The sequence below is a fragment of the Leucoraja erinacea genome, chromosome 22, assembly GCF_028641065.1.
Source record: "Leucoraja erinacea ecotype New England chromosome 22, Leri_hhj_1, whole genome shotgun sequence".
In the NCBI taxonomy this organism is placed as follows: Eukaryota; Metazoa; Chordata; class Chondrichthyes; order Rajiformes; family Rajidae; genus Leucoraja; species Leucoraja erinaceus.
This window is the reverse complement of record NC_073398.1, coordinates 24,208,657-24,227,936: the sequence shown is the minus strand read 5'-3', so window position 1 is coordinate 24,227,936 and position 19,280 is coordinate 24,208,657. Positions and strand designations below refer to the sequence as shown.

Genomic DNA, 19,280 nt, shown 5'->3' with positions numbered 1-19,280 from the left:
AGAATATGGAAGTTACACTGCATTATAAATGGGACATTCTGATATGAATAATATTAATGTAGCAGTAACTCATATTGTGGTGGAACTACATTTATAAAATGAAGCATATAATTTAGTATAAATTGTAGCTGACTAATACTCTTTGTTACATAATTTTTCAAATTGTGTCTGCAGTGTTCAATTAGATAATATACAATCAATGGTGGCCAGGTTTGGCACTGACACCTGAAATATCAATGAACAATGTACAACATAGAAACATAGAAAATAGGTGCAGGAGTAGGCCATTCGGCCCTTCAAGCCAGCACCGCCATTCAATATGATCATGGCTGATCATCCAAAATCAGTACCCCATTCCAGCTTTCCCCCCGTATCCTTGATTCCCTTAGCCCTAAGAGCTAAATCTAACTCTCTCTTGTAAACATCCAGTTAATTGGCCTCCACTGCCTTCTATGGCAGAGAATTCCACCGATTCACAACTCTTCTGGGTGAAAACATTTTTCCTCATCTCAGTCTAAATGGCCTACCCCTTATTCTTAAACTGTGACCCCTGGTTCTGGACCCCCCTAACATCGGGAACATTTTTCCTGCATCTACCCTGTCCAATCCTCTAAGAATTTTATATGTTTCTATAAGATCCCTTCTCATCCTTCTAATTTCCAGCGAATGCTAGCCCAATGACCCATTCTTTCATCATACATCAGTCCCACCATCCTGGGAATTAACCTGGTGAACCTACACTGCACTCCCTCAATAGCAATAATGTCCTTCCTCAAATTAGGATTACCATTTATCCATTGTTTTTACTGGCTATAAAATTAATTTGCTCTGGAGCATGAAAGCAGCATTGCACATCATGCCAGCTTCCTAAACTTCTAATTCATGATCTCCAATTGTGATCCTTGTACAATAGAAGTCACGTTTTCTTTTACATCCTCAACTCACCTGCACCACGTACTAATTATATAGCAACAAGCATGTACTAATACAAAGCTTCATTACCATTTTACATAGCAGCCACTTCAGGATTCCAGCACTTAAAGGCAACATGTTTAGACAGGTACATGGTGCATACATATTTATAGCAAATATGTACAAGACAACATTCAATGAAACCATTGTCCACAACATAAGACAAGTAATGAGGTTAAGGAAATGAACTTAAGATGGCATGTGCGCCAAAGCAATCAACAAAAAGGCCCGCTCTGTAATACCCTAGGTTACAGAGAGAAGGCATTCCTCATGTTCATGTATGCAACCAAGCCACAGCCCCAGGAGCAGCAGAACAATCTCAGAATAGAATAGAATGACTTTCGTCATTCAAACAAACTAAAGTTTGAATGGAATTTCGTTCCCGGCAGTCATAACAGCAAAAAAACCCCCAAAAAACCCCACACAATTAACAGAGTTTCACACAAACATCCAACACAGTGAATCTCCAAACACCTCCTCACTGTGATGGAAGGCAAAAGTCTTCTCTTCCCTGTTCTTCTCCCGCGGTCAGGCAGTCAAATTGCTGCGTCGAGGTGATCGAGGCTCTTGATGTTAAAGCCCCCGGCGGGCGACGGTAAGTCCCGCGGCCGATTAAGCCGCGCGGGGCAATGAAAAGCCCTGCGACGGGCCGGTTCAAACCCCGCGATTCGGCGCGGGTGAAGTTGCCGTTGCGGGAGCACCCGAAAATCGGTCTCCTACCAGGGACCTGCGAGCTCCCGATGTTAACGTCCACAGGGCCTGCGACCGAAGCCTCTGAAGCTCCGAAGTCGGGTCGCAGCCACAGCTCCACCACAGCCTCCGAAGTCAGCCAGCTCCGTGATGGTAAGTCCACAGGATCTGCGACCGGAGTCATCAGATCGATTCCAGTTGGAGGCCGCCAGCTCCACGATGTTAGGCCCCAGCGAAACGGAGACACGACAATGGAAAGGTCGCGTCCCCGTTCAAGGAAGAGATTTAAAAAGTTTCCCCCACCTCCCACATATACACAACTAAAAATAAACCAAAAACATACCCATAACAAGACAAAGAAAAAGACAAAAAGAAAAGATAAACGGACTGCAGGCGAGCCGCTGCTGCTTAGGCAGCGCCGCCACTTCCTCTGTATGCAACTACTTTATGCTTTTAAACATCACACTTCGTCATCAAAATGACCCCTCCGCCTAAAGTGCGTTAGTCATATTCACTGATGAAAAATATAATCATTGTAGCTGTGCTCCTTCTTGCCAATCATCAGGTTTGATTTTGTAAATGAGGAGAGACAATTGAAGACCACTGAAGAATGCCTCTGACAGTGGTACTATTGCAGAGGAATCACTGGAGAATTAGAGAAACTTTCAAAAGGTCAGTGGAGATGCACAACAAAATGTTTCTTGGAATGTCCAGCATGTCAGACTGAATGCATCAGATAACTAGGTACATTGAGGGATCCACATCAAACATCACAAAGTGAATTATGCAGAGCCAGTTATCCAGATTCTTAGTCTGGAGGTGATGCACACTTCTATGGGGGGGGGTTGCACGTAAGGTCACCGGTTCATAGGGCTTGCCGCACGGAGCTGCTCAATCCATCTGGAGGACATCGCAGCTTCCGGTATATGTTGTTAATACACGAAACTCGCACTTTCATACCTGTTAAAAATCGCCAAAATTGTGAATGTTTGCACTGTAAAAAATTGTGAAAGTCAGGGTAAGCATGTACCCAACTTCAGAATTCCTAAAGTGAAGCGAAATGAAGGTAAAGAGAAGCGAGAGCTGAAGGGACAACAACAGCTAAAGTGCTTGGTGAACATTGGCCGTGCAGATATCGAAATTGAAAATATTGGGAATTATCGCGTTTGCTCACTGTATTTCATCAACAGTAAGGCATTATTTGTGTTTTTTCTTGATTCCTTTGATCTCTAAAAAGTCTTAGAAGTGATAAATCTGGCTGTAAAATTTTAAAATCGCCCGTGGTTCTGGTGGATTTTTACATGCAAAAAGAAACGCTTCTGAAGCTAAATTTATCATTAAAAAAATATCCAGACTTACGAGTGGTGTTTGGAAAAGTAAGTCTTCTATCATTATGCTATTGAGATGTATATTTTGGCAAATAATAAAATGGCCTGACAGCTTAAACACCCACTCCCTTTCAATAGGATATTGTCAGTTTGCTGAGGTTGATTATGTCCAATTAACAGCCAACAATTATGCCATTCCTTGGCTTGCATCTGAGTAAAATGTAATTCAAAACCCATGTATGGTTTGCGATTTCTTTTTTAAATGATAAATGTTGCTTCAGAGGCGCTATCTTTTTGTATGTAAAAACCCACTTGAGAACCATGGGTGATTTAAAAATTTTACAGCCAGATTTATCACTTCTGAAACTTTTTAGATGCCAAAGGAATCAAGAAAAAACACAAATAATGCCTTACTGTTGATGAAATGCAGTGAGCAAACGCAATGTTCGCCAAGCACTTTGGCTGTTGTTGTCCCTTCAGTTCTCGCTTCTATCTACTGTCATTTCTCATCACTTTTGGAATTCTGAAGGAGGATAAAAGTCTCTCACGCTTATCCCGATTTCCATAATTATTTACAGCACAAAAATTGACCATTTCAGCTGGTTTTAACGGGCCCGCAATGCTGGAAACAATGGTCAGTGCTTACCTGCAGTTCATCGCGTGTACTCCTGTTGGCGTAGCGTAGCAACAGTACGGGTCATGGGTCGTGACCCGACTGCCGTGCAACCTCCCTACGCTAGCCACTGGATGCTCTGATGAAGCAGATTTCTGTTTCAATGAAACCATTGTGCAACTCTGGAGTCTCAGGCCAAGTTCTGTTAAATGTGATCCGTAGAAAGTAGAAATCTTTAATGTGAGCAGGTTGCTGTTCTGTGTCAACTGAAATTGGACTTCACCTGAATCATTGAGCAACAGACAACTGTTTAATTTTCCTATCCCAGATTCTGTGGTTATTGGAACAGTGGTAAAAACAGTGCATTGTCTGACTGGTCTTAAGTGAAAACCATAAGATAGCAAAGGTTTAAAGACCTTCTCCCTCAGGCTGCCACGGTTTTTTCTCCTACCACATGCTCTCAGGCAACACACTTGCCATGCTCAACAGAGAGCTTTCACAATCTGCAGATGCTCCTTTAAATTAATGTGCATACAAAAAAGGTGATCTGCTTCCCTTTGTCAGAAAGGGAAGTTGAGGAAAATCGCAATGCAATGGGAGAACCATGAAGTCTACACAGAAACAAGTGTGACAGTTTGCTGAATAGATTATAAAACATGGACCAATTTCAGTTAATTGTTATGTTGAAGATTGTTCAATTTTGTCCTCAATTCTTCTCAATTAAATACTTTTTGCTTTCAATGGTAAACACTTTTCATGTAATGTTTTAAGTTGAAAGAAACATTTTCTTTAACCTTTACTATCAATGTGAAAGGCACATATTTGGCAGAGCACTGAAAGGAGATATTCAAAGTTTGTAAATTAAAAATTGTGCAGTAATCAAAAGCACAGTATAAAGTCAGTGCAACATGAAAAAAATATGACAAATTAAAACACAGATGCTAGCTATAGCATTTACTTTAATTAATCCAATAAAAGGAAAGGCAATTGACTTAACTTAGAGGGTAGCACGATGACCAATGTTTGCAATTATCACGGTGGAGGGGGACTCCATTGTGTCCCATTGCATTATAGTTCACACTTTACCCACCCTCACAGTGAATGCAAACTTTTATAAAATCCTGACATTTGGCCTCTGTGGCTGAAGATTGTGGAGATCATACAATCATCTACGATTGTGAACACACATCTTTTCCTTCAGTTTTAACAATCATAATTTATGCATGCATAGTTCTTTGAAATGCTTCATTCACTGGATGTGGACGTCACCGTAAATGCCAGAATTTACTGACCATTCCTAAGTGCACCTGAACTGAGGAGGCAATTAAGCATCAAACATCTTGGCGACTCTAGCTTGGTTCATATACAAGGCAGGCTGGGCAAAAATGGCAGATTCCCTTCCACGAAAGACATGATGGAGTTTTACAACAATCTAGTGGTTTGGTGATACCCTGACTGAGATTAGTTCTTTAAATATTTGAATTTAATTTTCCAGCTCCAGATCAATGATCCAGAAATCAATCTGCTGATCTAATAAATTAGCATCTACTTTATCATGCCTCCTAAAGAAGCAAGAGTGAATTGAAAATGCACCTTTGGGGGCCATTCATAGAAAGAAAAATCAGTGCCATGGTATCTCATCCAGTTTGCACAGCCTCTTACCATTCTTATTACACGGATATAGAAATCCAATCGTCAGAATCAAATGTCCATGAGCCGCCACAATGTTATTCCGTCATTATGGCCTCCCCTTAGAGAAAGATCAAACACAGATGTGACGGCAGTGCATTCACAACAGTGAACACACTGACAAATCGCCTTGATTAGCAAGGGTTACTTTCTCATCTTTTTCCTTGACTGCCTAAAAGCATAATTACCTTTGTGATTATTTTCCTCAGATGCAAACAATGAATTTAAAATTAAGTGAAAATGACATTTCCTTAGATCTTAGGATCTATTCTCTGTCTTTAAATGGTTCATTGTTAGTGAGTTTCTTTACTGTAGTTCCACTGCTACATTGAACTTTAAATTAGTTATAAATAAGGATAAGTCTGGACCTTGGGGGAAGTACTAAATTGGGAGAGGGCAAATTACAATATTATTATTAGGTAGGTGCTCGGAGAATACACTGGAAACAACTGTGATTGAGTACATCTACATCTGACATGAGGGAATCGTTTAAGGGAACCATGGATGACATGAAAAATTATAAATTTGTCCTTAAAGAAAAAGGAGACAAAGGCAAGTATTAGGAAAATGAAATCAGACTCAGCCTTTGAGGAATATAAATAATAGCAGGAAACAATTCAAGCAGGGAATTTGGAGGGGCAAAATGAAGCCTTAAAATGAAGTGTTTAAGAAGGAACTGCAGATGCTGGAAAATCGAAGGTAGACAAAAATCCTGGGGAAACTCAGCAGGTGAGGCAGCATCTATGGAGCGAAGGAAATGGGCAACGTTTCGGGTCGAGACCCTTCTTCAGACTGATGCGAGAGTGGCGGGAGGGGGGGGTGTGGGTGGGAAGAAGTCTCCCAGTCTTTCCAGATGCAGCAGAGGTTCATCTGCACCTCCTCCAACCTCATCTATTGCATCCGCTGCTCTAGGTGTCAGCTGCTCTACATCGGTGAGACCAAGCGTAGGCTTTTGTCGATCGTTTCGCCCAACACCTCCGCTCGTTTCGCAATAACCAACCTGATCTCCCGGTGGTTCAGCACTTCAACTCCCCCTCCCATTCCGAATCCGACCTTCCTGTCCTGGGCCTCCTCCATGGCCAGAGTGAGGCCCACCGTAAATTGACCAGCACCTCATATTTCGCTTGGGCAGTTTACACCCCAGCGGTATGAACATTGACCTATAATTTCAGGTAGTCCCTGCTTTCTCCTCTCCTTCTCAGGTCTCCCTCAGCCCACTGTCTCCTCCTCTTCCTTTCTTCTTCCCGCCTTCCCCCCACGCCCCCCCCCCACATCAGTCTGAAGGTTTCGACCCAAAACGTTGCATATTTCCTTCGCTCCATAGATGCTGCCTCACCCGCTGAGTTTCTCCAGTATTTCTGTTCATCATAAAATGGTATCCCATAGAAGAAAGAGGGTAGAGATGGAAGTGTGTTATTCTGGTTGAAGGTCTGTGACCAATGGTATTCCAAAGTTATCAATGCTGGGACCTCTTGTTTGTAATATATATAAATGACTAAAATGAAAATGTACATGGGCTGGTTAGTAATTTTACCAGGCAACATAATCATTTGAGGGGTTGCAGACAGTGAAGATGGCTGTAAAAGCATACCATAGTACATAGATCAGTTACAGATATGGGTGGAGTAATGGCAGATGTCGAGTTTAATCTGGGCAAATATGAGGTGTTGCACTTTAAGTAAGGGGAATGTAAGGGGAAAGTCTAATGGCGAGATCTTTAAAAGCACTGATATACACAGGAATCTTGAGGTTCAATACCATAGCTTATTAAAAGTAGCAGCACACGTGTATAGAGTGGTAGAGGTAGCGTGTGGTATGTCTATCTTCATCGGGTCACTGAGTATAAAGGTTAGGGAATAAACATTTGGTCAGACAGCATCTGGACTATTATGCACCTTTCTGGTCACCTCATTCCAGAAAGGATATGGAAATGTGGAGATGGTGCAAAAGATATTTACTTGGATGCTGCCTGGATTAGAGGATATTAGCTACAAGGAAGTATTGAGCAAACTTGGATTGTTTTCTCTGGAGCATCAGACTTTGGGGGAGTGGGGGGAAGATCTAATAGAAGTTTATAAAATTATAATACATAGAGAGGGTAGACTGTCAGAATCTATTTCCCAGGGTGGAAATATCAAATACACAAGTGCATAGTGTTAAGATGAGAGAAAAATATTTAAAGGAGATGTGCAGTGCAAGTTTTTATGAAACACACAAAGTGGTAGGTACCTGGAGCACAGGCGGCAGTGGAAACAGATACGATGGTGGCGTTTAAGATGCTTTTAGATAAGTGCATGGATATACAGAGAATGTAGGGATATGGATCACGTGCAGACAGAAGTGAATCGTTTGGCATCCTGATCAACACATGTATCGTGGGCTGTAAGGCCTATTCCTGAGCTATATTGCTCGACAATCACCAGGTACAATGCAGTGCAGGCTCAACTAAATGCAGTGTGACCTTTCATCACAGTGGAGGCCCCACCTCCAGTTTAAATTCCATTTGGAATATTTTGGAGGACCAAGAAACCAAGAACCAAGAGGCAAACATAGCATTGATATGAAAACCTGATTCATTTACGAGTGAGCAATGACAAATGTAATTTGGAAATAAGACTGAATGTTGCATGACAAAATTTGTTTTAAAACAACATTGCATTATTAATGATGTCAACAGTTCTGTAACGGTTACCAGACACCTATCCCTAGCCCTAGCTTGAATCAACTTAGGAAGTGCCCAGGTCTTGGAGCAATGTAAATCCATTTGGAAACATAATTTCACAAATGTATAACATTGTTCAATGGTTTAAATAATTTTGAGCCCAGCACATTTACAGGATGCCACTAAATCGACACATCTCCAGAAATGATCCCAAATTTTCCTGGAAATTTCCAAGTTACGACAAAGCAAACAAGTTAAATAAAATTATTTAATTTATTTTGCTTCTTTTTTTAAAGTTATATGCAATTTTGTCTTGAATTTTACTTTACAGCTATCCTACCCTCTTTTTATGTCCTTTCCTCAAGAGTACCACAAAAATGAAGTGCTATTTCTAATTTTATTAAATAGTAAATTTATTCAAATTGTGAATAAAATTTGCAAATAAAAGCCAGCTTTTACACAAATTTTGCTTCAATTTGAAGCCTTAAAAAAAATATTATGGAGCTAAACTCCAACTATACAAAACAGAACTAATCTGAATAGAGGCTTTTATTATCTGGAACGATATAATCTGTTCAAATTTTAAACACAAAAGCGAAATTGTGAAATACAACACAGGAGACCATAGGAAACATATTGCATTTCTCTGTCATGCGCAAGTGTCGCTTCTATGGGCGATTTTATATATACCAAGCAAACTATGACCACGTTGTGTTGCAGTGTTACTGTAGCAACTTGGGTAGTCTTATGTACAGTATAAAATTATCTACAATTTTGTGACAACATTTAAATCAGGCAACATAAATTCATATCCCTCTCTCAATTTACCCTTAATTTTCCCACAATGGTTGCTTTACCACATAAGTGAGCCTATACTGAATACCAGGAAACAAACTCAAATAAAGGAGATTAAAAACATGTGTAAAATAAGAAAGTAATCTGCGGAGTCTGATGATACATGCATTCAGATTTACAGGGTTCAAAGGACAGAATAATGAGAAAATAATAGGCATAGGGCCTGTTTAAAATGAACAAAAACATAATAAAGTAAATATATACTCATAACTTTGCTGTGTGATGTTATTAACAGCTGTCAAATGCTGTTGGATCTCTGATTTTACAAATTTATGGGGTGTTTCATCTCTCCCGATCCCCCTCTTTGCATCATCTAAACAGCACTTAGGGCCTGTCCCACTGCGGGGACCTAGTTTGCGAGTGTAGTAGAGTTTAGGAGAGTATGAAAAAGTGTCATGGTCATGTTGATTCGCCGAAGTAGAACACCTCCTTCGACCTTCCTCAATTATGTAGAGAACCTCCTACGAATATGTTGAAGACCTCATTCGACTATGTAGAAGACCTCCTTCGACTATGTTCAAAACTTGCTTTGACTATCTATGATTTACTCGACGATGGGCTCTGGCAAATTGGACCCTGAATAGTAGAGAGTGAGGACGACCCCCTTCGACCTCAGTCGACTACACCGAAAACCAACTACGAATAGCGACGAGTGGCTACAGCTCAAATGATCACCTGAGAAAATGATGTCATCTTTACAATTTGTTTTTCACTATAAAATGGCTGCCAGGTTGTTTTTTTGTAAAATCATTCTGAGCCATGCGTGCAAGGAAGGAACTGGTGAGGAGGATGATGGCAGTAAAAATACAATTCCTGCTGTTTGCAGAAGACCTTTTGCTTGTGCAGTCTAAAGGCAGAAGGGCAAGAACAAGGGTGAAGAGGAAGCCCAAGAAGAGGTCTCAGTGGGTGAAGCCCCTCTTGCAAAGGAGATTCAGGTTGGGACAGTATGAGAACCTGATAAATGCGCTGCACGAAGTGGATTTGTCTGCTTTTAAAAACGAGCTATTACCTTTGAATACCTTCAATAGCATTACGACCTACCTCGACTAAAAAATGACGTGACCTAACTGAGGCCTCGAGTACGCGGGGACTACTCTCGAACATGAAGGAGAGTTACAAAGACATCCTAGGACCTTGTGTCGACCATGTTGCGAGTATGAGTCAAGGGCAAACTCTTCTAAACTCGCGAATTAGGTCCCCGCAGTGGGACAGAGGCCCTACCACCCCCCCCCCCCCCCCTTTTTTTTTTAACTGGCAGGTTCATGCAGCCGACAACAGTATCCCATAGATTAACCTTGAATTACTTTTAGGAAGCATATTTTCTGATAAAAGAAATGATCAATACAACAGGAATAAGTCTGCTTCAAAATAGTGCTACCTGAATTAATGAAGCAACAAAGTGCCTTTGATTGACATCTTAACAAAAGCATGAAACCTGTAGTAAAGCAGCACGTCCATAGTACTGCAATGGAATGAGAGCCTAGATTCAATTAAGATACTGGTAAGGGACTCGCAACCACTGATTATGATCTCTCATGAAAGATAAGAAATGCCATCAACTTTGTATGAAGAAAGTTGTCAATGTGTCAACCAAACTATTCAGACGAACAACAAAAGGAAGCTAGACACAAAAAGCTGGAGTAACTCAGCGGGATAAAATGTTGTTTTGTCCCACTGAGTTACTCCAGCTTTGTGTGTCTATCTTAGGTTTAAACCAACATCTGCAGTTCCTTACGAAACAAAAGGAAGCTAGCAGTTTAAACAATGCATCCAATTGCATTCTAGAGAACATGATTGCATCCAGCACAAACCGAACCAGTCAATATACTTGGGCAATCTTGAGTCTGAAGAAGGGTTTCGGCCCGAAACGTTCCCTATCTCCTTCACCCCATAGATGCTGCTGCACCCGCTGAGTTTCTCCAGTATTTTTGTGTACCTTCGATTTTCCAGAATCTGCAGTTCCTTCTTAAATACTTGGGCAATCATCCTGATGAATGTTATAGCCAAATTCCTGAATCTAGGTTAAGTCGTGCTCTCAAAGGTGACAATTCAGAATTGCAAATGCTGATCAATGAGAAAGATTATAGTCAAAGCTTCCCTGTACACTGTCATTGACTTTTGCTTGCACTTTTGGTTGGTTGGCAGATTAATCAGAAAGTAACTCCTCTGTATTTACACTATTGATATACAAGCCAAGCCTATTCTATCGGTTTTAATATTTTGTATAAATTAAATGGTTTGATTTTACATCCAATAAACTTTAGAACATATTTCTTTGTTTAACTTGAAAGTGCCTGGGTGTGGGGAACGGGGGACAGGGATTTCCAAGTATTTGTCGGCAACTTGTTAATAGCTTTAAAAGTTTACAAAACCAGACTTTCACAAACTATTAAAATAATCTTGAAATGTTTTTGTCAATGCAACATAGTCCAAAGACCTGAGAATTATGGTACAAAATTAACCTTCAGTTAAACTAACTCTTAGTGGATATTTTTTTCCCGTTAGTTAGTGCAGCTCTCTCTAGTTGTCGAACATTATTAAAAAAAAACAGAATATGACTGGACAAATTCTACTTGCCTTTCTTGATTTTGCAGCAAACTGTTCTTTGTCTCCACTTTTCTTTCGCTTTTTCTCATTTACCTTTGTTACCCTTGTGGCTGTTAATGTGATAGTTGTAGGGATTTGCTGAAAGGCAGTGTATAGCTCCACAGGTACCTCATCTCCACTTTCTGTTGCACTGGTATCGCCGTCTATTTAAAAGAAGAAAACAAAATCTGAAACAAACCTGCACTCCTATATACATAAGCATTTGTACAAAGGGCCAAAATAAAAAAATATTACATATTTTAAAATATAACCTCAATTATCCATTCTTCTATCGTTTACTATGAGAATATTCTGAAATTTATGAGAATATTTTGAGGACTCAAGATTACAGATGGTGCGATCTCTGTTGCAGAAACAAATTAATCAATGTTATGTTAACTCCCAGACCATTCAAGAAAGGACACCCTTAAACAATATTTGCATGAATTCTAATGTCAGTAGTTTCATTAGTGAAATTCACTGAACAGGTAGTTGTGTTCAGGTGCAGAGGATGCTATTGGTGTATCAAACAATTACAAGTCTGGTCTGCAAAATAAATTGAGACGTAGAGATTTATCGGATTAGGTCGAGTATTGCAGTGCCCAATGTGTAATGAGTGAATTAAGCATAAGAGTATTTGGCACTTTCCGTATTCTACCTACTTGCATTAATGGAGAATGGTGAGGTTTAGCGAGAGAGCTGCCACCAATATGCTGGATAATCAAGGTTATACGCATTTTAAATCTGCACATCTCCAACAAAATGGCACATGGAAGCAAGTACAAATATTATGAACCCGACACAGTGACATGTGGAGCAAGCATATACAAATCAATACATAAAAGATAACTGCTCTACTATTCAAAATGCAGTATTTTATGACATTTTTTTGTATGATTGGATTAAAATAAAATCCAACAAAGGGATATGATATTTTATAGATTGCCAAAATAAGTATTTGGTTCTTTACCTCAGGGATAAACCAGTGGAACTAATATTATTAAATGCAGCATTTTAATCATTAAGGTTAGAATCTGAATGTATCATGAAACTGTGTCAGGTTGTCACTTCAAAGAAATTTGCTTTGCATTTCATAATCTGTTTCACATTTTATTCATTAAGAACAAAAAAGAATGGAAAATAATAAGCGATGCTCAACAAATACATTGATACCATATTAAGAGGTGTAGAAAGAACAAGAGGATAAGGTGGAAAATTAGCAGATATATTTATTGCTTTAAAAAGACGGGTTAATAGGAATTAAAGGTGATAAATCACCAGGTCCAGATGGTCGACATTCCAGAATATGGAGGGAAATTAAGTGATGAAATAGCAGATGTACTAACCATAATTTTCCAAAATTCGTTGGAAACAGGAATTGTACCAAAGGACTGGAGGGTTGCGAATGTTAACTCCTGTTCAAAAAAGGGGAAAGGGATAAGCCAGATACCGATGGACCAGTTATCCTCACATCAGTATACTGTTAGCGATCATATTGAGGGAACACTTCAAAAGGGACAGTTTGTAAAGGGTATATAGTAACTGATTAATTTGTATCTTTGTGGACAAAGGGAATGTAATAAATGTGATATTTTTTAAAGTAAAAAGATAAAAACCTTTGATTTTTTTGTGAAGGTTCATGTTATTAACTATAGATTTAGATAGCACAGGTAACAAACAGGAACAGATAGGTGTTAGGCTATTTCTCAAAATAGCAAGATTCAGCAAGGTACGTGCCAGTGATAATACAGTGGAACCTGTCCTTACTCATACAAATGATATGGTGGGAGGCACAGAGAAATGAACAAACTTAACATAAAACACCAAACGATGGGCATAATGAACTGAAATTAACCGGAATATATCAACAGATTGTACAGACTGTAAACATCTGTAATGAAGTTGAAAGACAGATCTAGAATAGTAGAATTAAAGATATGTTACATAGATACGTACTTTTATTAGTGTTTTACAGATAAGAAAAAAATGTGCAACTAATTGATTCTGAGCTTCATTAAATTGGGGTTTTTAAATTAATTCAAAGAGCAAATGATTAACCTGTCCAGAATATGGTTAAGTGTAACTGAAGAACTATGCAGATTGGCAACAGAGAATGGAGTTTGTACAAGGTACAATGCATCCCAACAAATTCACCTAAGGGATGAAAGGTTATGACAGGATTGAATTTACAGAACTGTTAATAACTGCAATGGAGTTACAAAACAATGGACGATTCCAATCGTTTACCACTCTTTAAAAATAGCACTGAATATTATAAACATACGTAATGAATCAGTACTTTTCCACGTTGAACAACTTGAAAGGAGCACTAAACATAGCAAGCATGCAGATTGTAATTTAGCTGAGAGACTTCAATCTCTATCACCAAGGATGACATGGTATCACAACTACTGACCAAAATAGTCAGACCGGGCATACAATTGATGGTGAATGAGCCAAGGTGAAGTAAACTATTTTGGGCCCAATCTCACCAGAGAACACTGTTTTGCTTGTTACAGATACGCCTATGCATCATCTCTGCACAGCCCTACTGGAGGCATTATCATCTTCATAATGAGAATGGCATTATTCTTATGACAGTACTTTTATGCAAAGTGGGATACGTTCAAAATAGGACTGGTGGCTTAAATCTAAACATCTACAACAAACTGGATGGCCATTGGTAACAGCAGAATTACATTCCACAATTTATAGCCATGGCCTAGCATATCCATCAATCTATCACAAGCAAATAAATTAGAGGACCAATCCTAGATCAGGGCAATGTACTAAATGCAATATTCTTAATGATGCTATGACACAGCATGCATACCACATTGTGGAAGCAGCATGCTGCAAATAGAGTTAAGTATTTCAAAACTAATCCATCACACCAAAATATCCACTATTCTATACATTCAGCCATGGATGAGTGAGATCAGTTAATTAACAGAGGGAAACACCATCTGGAGGGAGCTGTTGGGGATGTGGGTCAAATAAAAATGGGATTAATGTTGGATAGGTGTAAATGGGCGGTTGGTGGACAGTGCAGACACAATGGGGCGATGGACCTGTTTCCGTGCTGCACTTCCCTATGATTATGTGACCATGAACATCCCATTCTCAAAGATGGTTGAAGAAAACAAATTTGAACAATAACCAGTAATGACAAGTACTTTATTCCTCCCGGTCTCCCCCTTTAGGTTCCTGCCATCACAGAAACAATTCTTCAGCCAATTTCCGTCATCTCACCTTGTACCAAGAAATTGTAAATGCAATGGATATGAAAAAGCCTTGGACACGGATAACATCCTGGAGCTGGTGTTGTAACCTTGTGTTTCCCAGTCTGCAGCTCAAAACAAGCTGTTCCAAGTACAGTTACAAGACCCACATCCATCGAACAGAGAGGAAAATTGCCCAGGTACATGAAATCCACAAGAAGCATGACAATTCCAATCCATCCAATTGCCACTCAAGTTACTTACACACAGAAAGTTACTCAAGAAACAGAGTTACATACACTGCAGTTACTTACACACAGAGAGTGGTAGGTACCTGGAATGCACTGCCAGTGGAAGTGGTGCAAGTAGAAACGATAGTAATGTTTAAGAGGTATTAAGACATGAACAGGCCGGAAATATAGACCACGTGCAGGCAGGTGCGCAACTTAAATTGGCGCCTTGATCGGCACAGCCACTGTGAGCCAAGTGGCCTGTTCCTGTGCTGTACTGTTCTATGTTCGATCAAATCGCCAAGTTCCAGTAGTTCTTAGCAATTTCACTGCAAAATCTGGATGCTGACGCCAACTAGTTTTCTGGTGCAGGTCAGTGGACAGGAATAGCTCTGAGGGAGGAGGCAACTATTTCAGACAATTTACATTTTCTGAATTAACTATATTTAATTATCAACTGCATTTAATTATTTCAAGTGTTTTCTAGCATGGCTCTCTGAAGACTGTGGCAGTAATGTGGCAGACCAGGGAAGATAAGCAATTGCTACACATGCACTTGGTGAACTTTGTGTATACAAACGTAAAATCAGGACAGTCCTACCAAAGTGAAATATTGAGACACAATAATCAAATTATAGACTGGAAATGGAAAAGCACAATTAGAGGGGAAAACAATGGATGAAAGAAGGAAAAACTAACAGAAGGAAAATGCATTAAAAAAAACCCAAAAACTTGAAAATTCCCTACAAAAGAAATGTTAAAAAAAATTATCATTTCTAATCCAAGACAAGTATGTTAGTATTCAATTAAGAATTATCCTGAAAAATGGAGAACATGGATTGCAAGTTGATGATGTCCAATGGGACTGCATACAGACTGAAAAAAAGACGTGCTAATCTATCACAATTATAATCACATTTTTACACACACACATGCACACGAGTTAAGGTTACTTGAATACATTTAAAGGGACAAAAAACCCAATTTCAAAATTTCAAACTCTGCAATGAAGGATGGTAAGTGTTGATTTGGAAAGCCATGATCCTCAAGGACATTTGGAAAAAAAAAATTTAGAGATGATGCAGTAGTTGGAAGGAATAAGAGCAAGAGTGATCTTTTGAGGAGTGGTTAAAGATCGTGATTTTGAGACATACCTAGACAGGACAACCTTTAAATTGTCAACCAACACATGTACCATGAAAATAAGTTGACAAAGGAGATACAAAAAAAGCAGGAAATAGGCGAGATCGAAAAGAACTCAAGAGAAATTTTACAGATAGAAAATGATGGCAAATGAACAAATGAGCCTCACATAAATACTGCAAATTAGAATATTGAGTATTTAATAGATTAAGTATTGTTTTCTGTTGTGGTCTGAAATTAAAAAAAGTTAAATGCAAATCAAACCTAAAATGATTAAAACATTTGCAGCACTTTGGTAACTTTTTATCACAGTCAAAGTGATATTCAGCTGTGGCAAATGGAAGACTAAAATTGAAGTGGAACAGACACTTTCAGACACAAGTTGATGAAAGAAAATTATACGGTCAAGTCATCTTATGATATATGTATTTTCTGGGGCTTTCCTTCACCTATAATTGATGTGGCTCACAACCAATCTCCTTTATTTCCTGCATTTTTGCTCTCATCTTGTTTTCTCTCAGAAAGGCAAGGAAATGTTTCTCTGGACTGCACCTCCTCACCCACCAGCATCAACGTATCATTCCCTATATTTTCTTTCAACAATATTCCATAACCAGACACATTATCCTTAGTTTTCATTTTAACCTTTTTAAAAGTACCATTACCTCCTCCAAACTCTGGTTCATTCCCTATAATTCCCTGTCCCCAGTACTTTCCCCACAAAGAGACAATGCACCATTTTGCTTTTATTTTGTCTCTTTCCAATGTTCAGGGACCTAAGCAGCTCTTCCAGGTGAACCAGCAATTCACTACCATTTTATTGCATGGCAACAGGTGCTCATGATTTGATTTATCCAGTGTATTTCTTGTACGATGGATAAATCAAACATAAATCAGGTGCCTGCTTTAGAGAACCCCCCATTTTGGCTGAAAGGATAACCCCAAACTTTAATTGCTACTTCAAATCTCCTTCCTACTATCACACTTATTTGACTTTGTTCTCCAATGTTTAATCAAAGCCCAACCAACATAAGCTCATGGAATAGCACCTCATCATCTGTTTAGGCATGTTGCAGCCTCAGTAATTTCAGATAACCAGCCTTTCGGACTTGTCCAGTTCTGGTGCAAGTTCCTTCACTTGCATCGTTAACCAATGTTTTGTCTCTCCACAGGTACACAAAATTGCTGGAGAAACTCAGCGGGTGCAGCAGCATCTATGGAGCGAAGGAAATGGGCGACGTTTCGGGCCGAAACCCTTCTTCAGACTGATGGGGGGTGGGGGGGGGGGGGAGAAGGAAGGAAATGCGGAGGAGGAGGAGCCCGCGGGCGGGTGGGAGGAGACAGCTAGAGGGTTAAGGAAGGGGAGGAGACAGCAAGGGCTAGCAAAATTGGGAGAATTCAATGTTAATGCCATCCGGATGCAATGTCCCCAGGCGGAATATAAGGTGCTGTTCCTCCAATTTCCGGTGTTGCTCACTCTGGCAATGGAGGAGACCCAGGACAGAGAGGTCGGATTGGGAATGGGAGGGGGAGTTGAAGTGCTGAGCCACCGGGAGGTCAGGTTGGTTATTGCGGACTGAGTGGAGGTGTTCGGCGAAACGATCGCCCAACCTACGCTTAGTCTCCCCGATGTAAATCAGCTGACACCTAGAGCAGCGGATGCAGTAGATGAGGTTGGAGGAGATGCAGGTGAACCTTTGTCGCACCTGGAACGATTGCTTGGGTCCTTGAATGGAGTCGAGGGGGGAGGTGAAGGGACAGGTGTTGCATTTCTTGCGGTTGCAACGGAAAGTGCCCGGGGAGGGGGTGGTGCGGGAGGGAAGGGAAGAATTGACAAGGGAGTTGCGGAGGGAGCGGTCTTTGCGGGAGGCAGACATGGGAGGAGATGGGAAGATGTGGCGAGTGGTGGGGTCACGTTGGAGGTGGCGGAAATGGTGGAGGATTATGTGTTGTATTTGCCGGCTGGTGGGGTGAAAGGTGAGGACCAGAGGGACTCTGCCCTTGTTGCGAGTGCGGGGATGGGGAGAGAGAGCAGTGTTACGGGGTATGGATGAGACCCTGGTGTGAGCTTTATCTATGGTGGCGGAGAGGAATCCCCGTTCCCTGAAGAACGAGGACATTTCCAATGCCCTGGTATGGAATGTCTCATCCTGGGAACAGATGCGGCGTAGGCGGAGGAATTGGGAGTAGGGGATGGAGTCTTTACAGGGGGCAGGGTGGGAAGACGTGTAGTCCAGATAGCCATGTGAGTCAGTGGGTTTGTAATGTATGTCGGTCAGGAGTCTGTCCCCTGCGATGGAGATAGTGAGGTCAAGGAATGGTAGGGAAGTGTCGGAAATGGTCCAGGTGTATTGGAGTGCCGGGTGGAAGTTGGTGGTGAAGTGGATGAAGTCACTCAGTTGTGTGTAGGTGCAGGAGGTGGCCCCAAAGCAGTCGTCAATGTAACGGAGATAGAGGTCGGGGATGGGGCCCTGGTACGTATTGAACAAGGATTGTTCAACGTACCCGACAAAGAGGCAGGCGTAGCTGGGGCCCATGCGTGTGCCCATAGCTACGCCTTGTGTTTGGAGGAAATGGGAGGAGTCAAATGTAAAGTTGTTGAGGGTGAGGACTAAGTGGAGGAGAGTGTCAGTGGGTGGGTATAGGTTGCTCCTCTGGTCGAGGAAGAGCTTTGAGGCCATCCTGGTGGGGGATGGAGGTGTATAGTGACTTGACATCCATGGTGAAGATGAGGAGGTGAGGGCCTAGAGAGTGGAATGCATGGAGGCGGCGGAAAGTGTCTGAGGTGTCTAGAACATAGGTGGGAAGGGGTTTGACCAAGGGGGATAGGATGGAGTCAAGGTATGTGGAGATGAGTTCGGTGGGGCATGAACACACAGAGACAATGGGTCTGCCGGGAGAGCCGGGTTTGTGGATTTTGGGGAGAAGGTAAAAACGGGCCGTGCGGGGCTGGGGAACGATGAGGTTGGAAGCTTGGTCGGGCAGGGCGTGGGAATTGATGAAGTCGGTGATGGTGCTAGAAATGGTGGCCTGGTGCTCGTCAGTGCGGTCATGGTCCAAGGGTAAGTAGAAGGAGGTGTCCAGGTCTCTCCACAGATGTTTTCTGATGTACTGGGTATTTCCAGTATTCACTTTTATTTCAGGATTTCCAGAACTGCTGTATTCTGCATCTCACAATTCCATCATACTCTTTATTTTTTCACCCTTCACTAACTGCTCTCTGTCACCTCCCTCCTTTTACAACATTTGTTCTACCATTGTTTATATTAAATTTGTACTGTCTATCGCTAT

At 40.9% G+C, this 19,280-nt stretch overlaps 1 protein-coding gene across 7 annotated transcripts in view; it reads right to left on the bottom strand.

The window, feature by feature from the left end:
• kmt2e (lysine (K)-specific methyltransferase 2E) overlaps positions 1-19,280 on the bottom strand; it is a 98,046-nt gene that overhangs the window by 35,069 nt on the left and 43,697 nt on the right. For 6 of the 7 annotated variants that reach the window (XR_008725239.1, XM_055653177.1, XM_055653176.1 and 3 more), the window contains exons 7-8: positions 12,742-12,810; positions 11,387-11,559 (exon numbers count right to left, since the gene is read on the bottom strand). Coding sequence is in view for 6 of the 7 variants with exons in the window: in XM_055653177.1 (XP_055509152.1) it covers positions 11,387-11,559; positions 12,742-12,810 (242 nt within the window). In the remaining variant the exon portion in view is untranslated. The remainder of the gene's footprint in view (positions 1-11,386; positions 11,560-12,741; positions 12,811-19,280) is intronic. The other variant, XM_055653178.1, reaches the window with a different exon arrangement.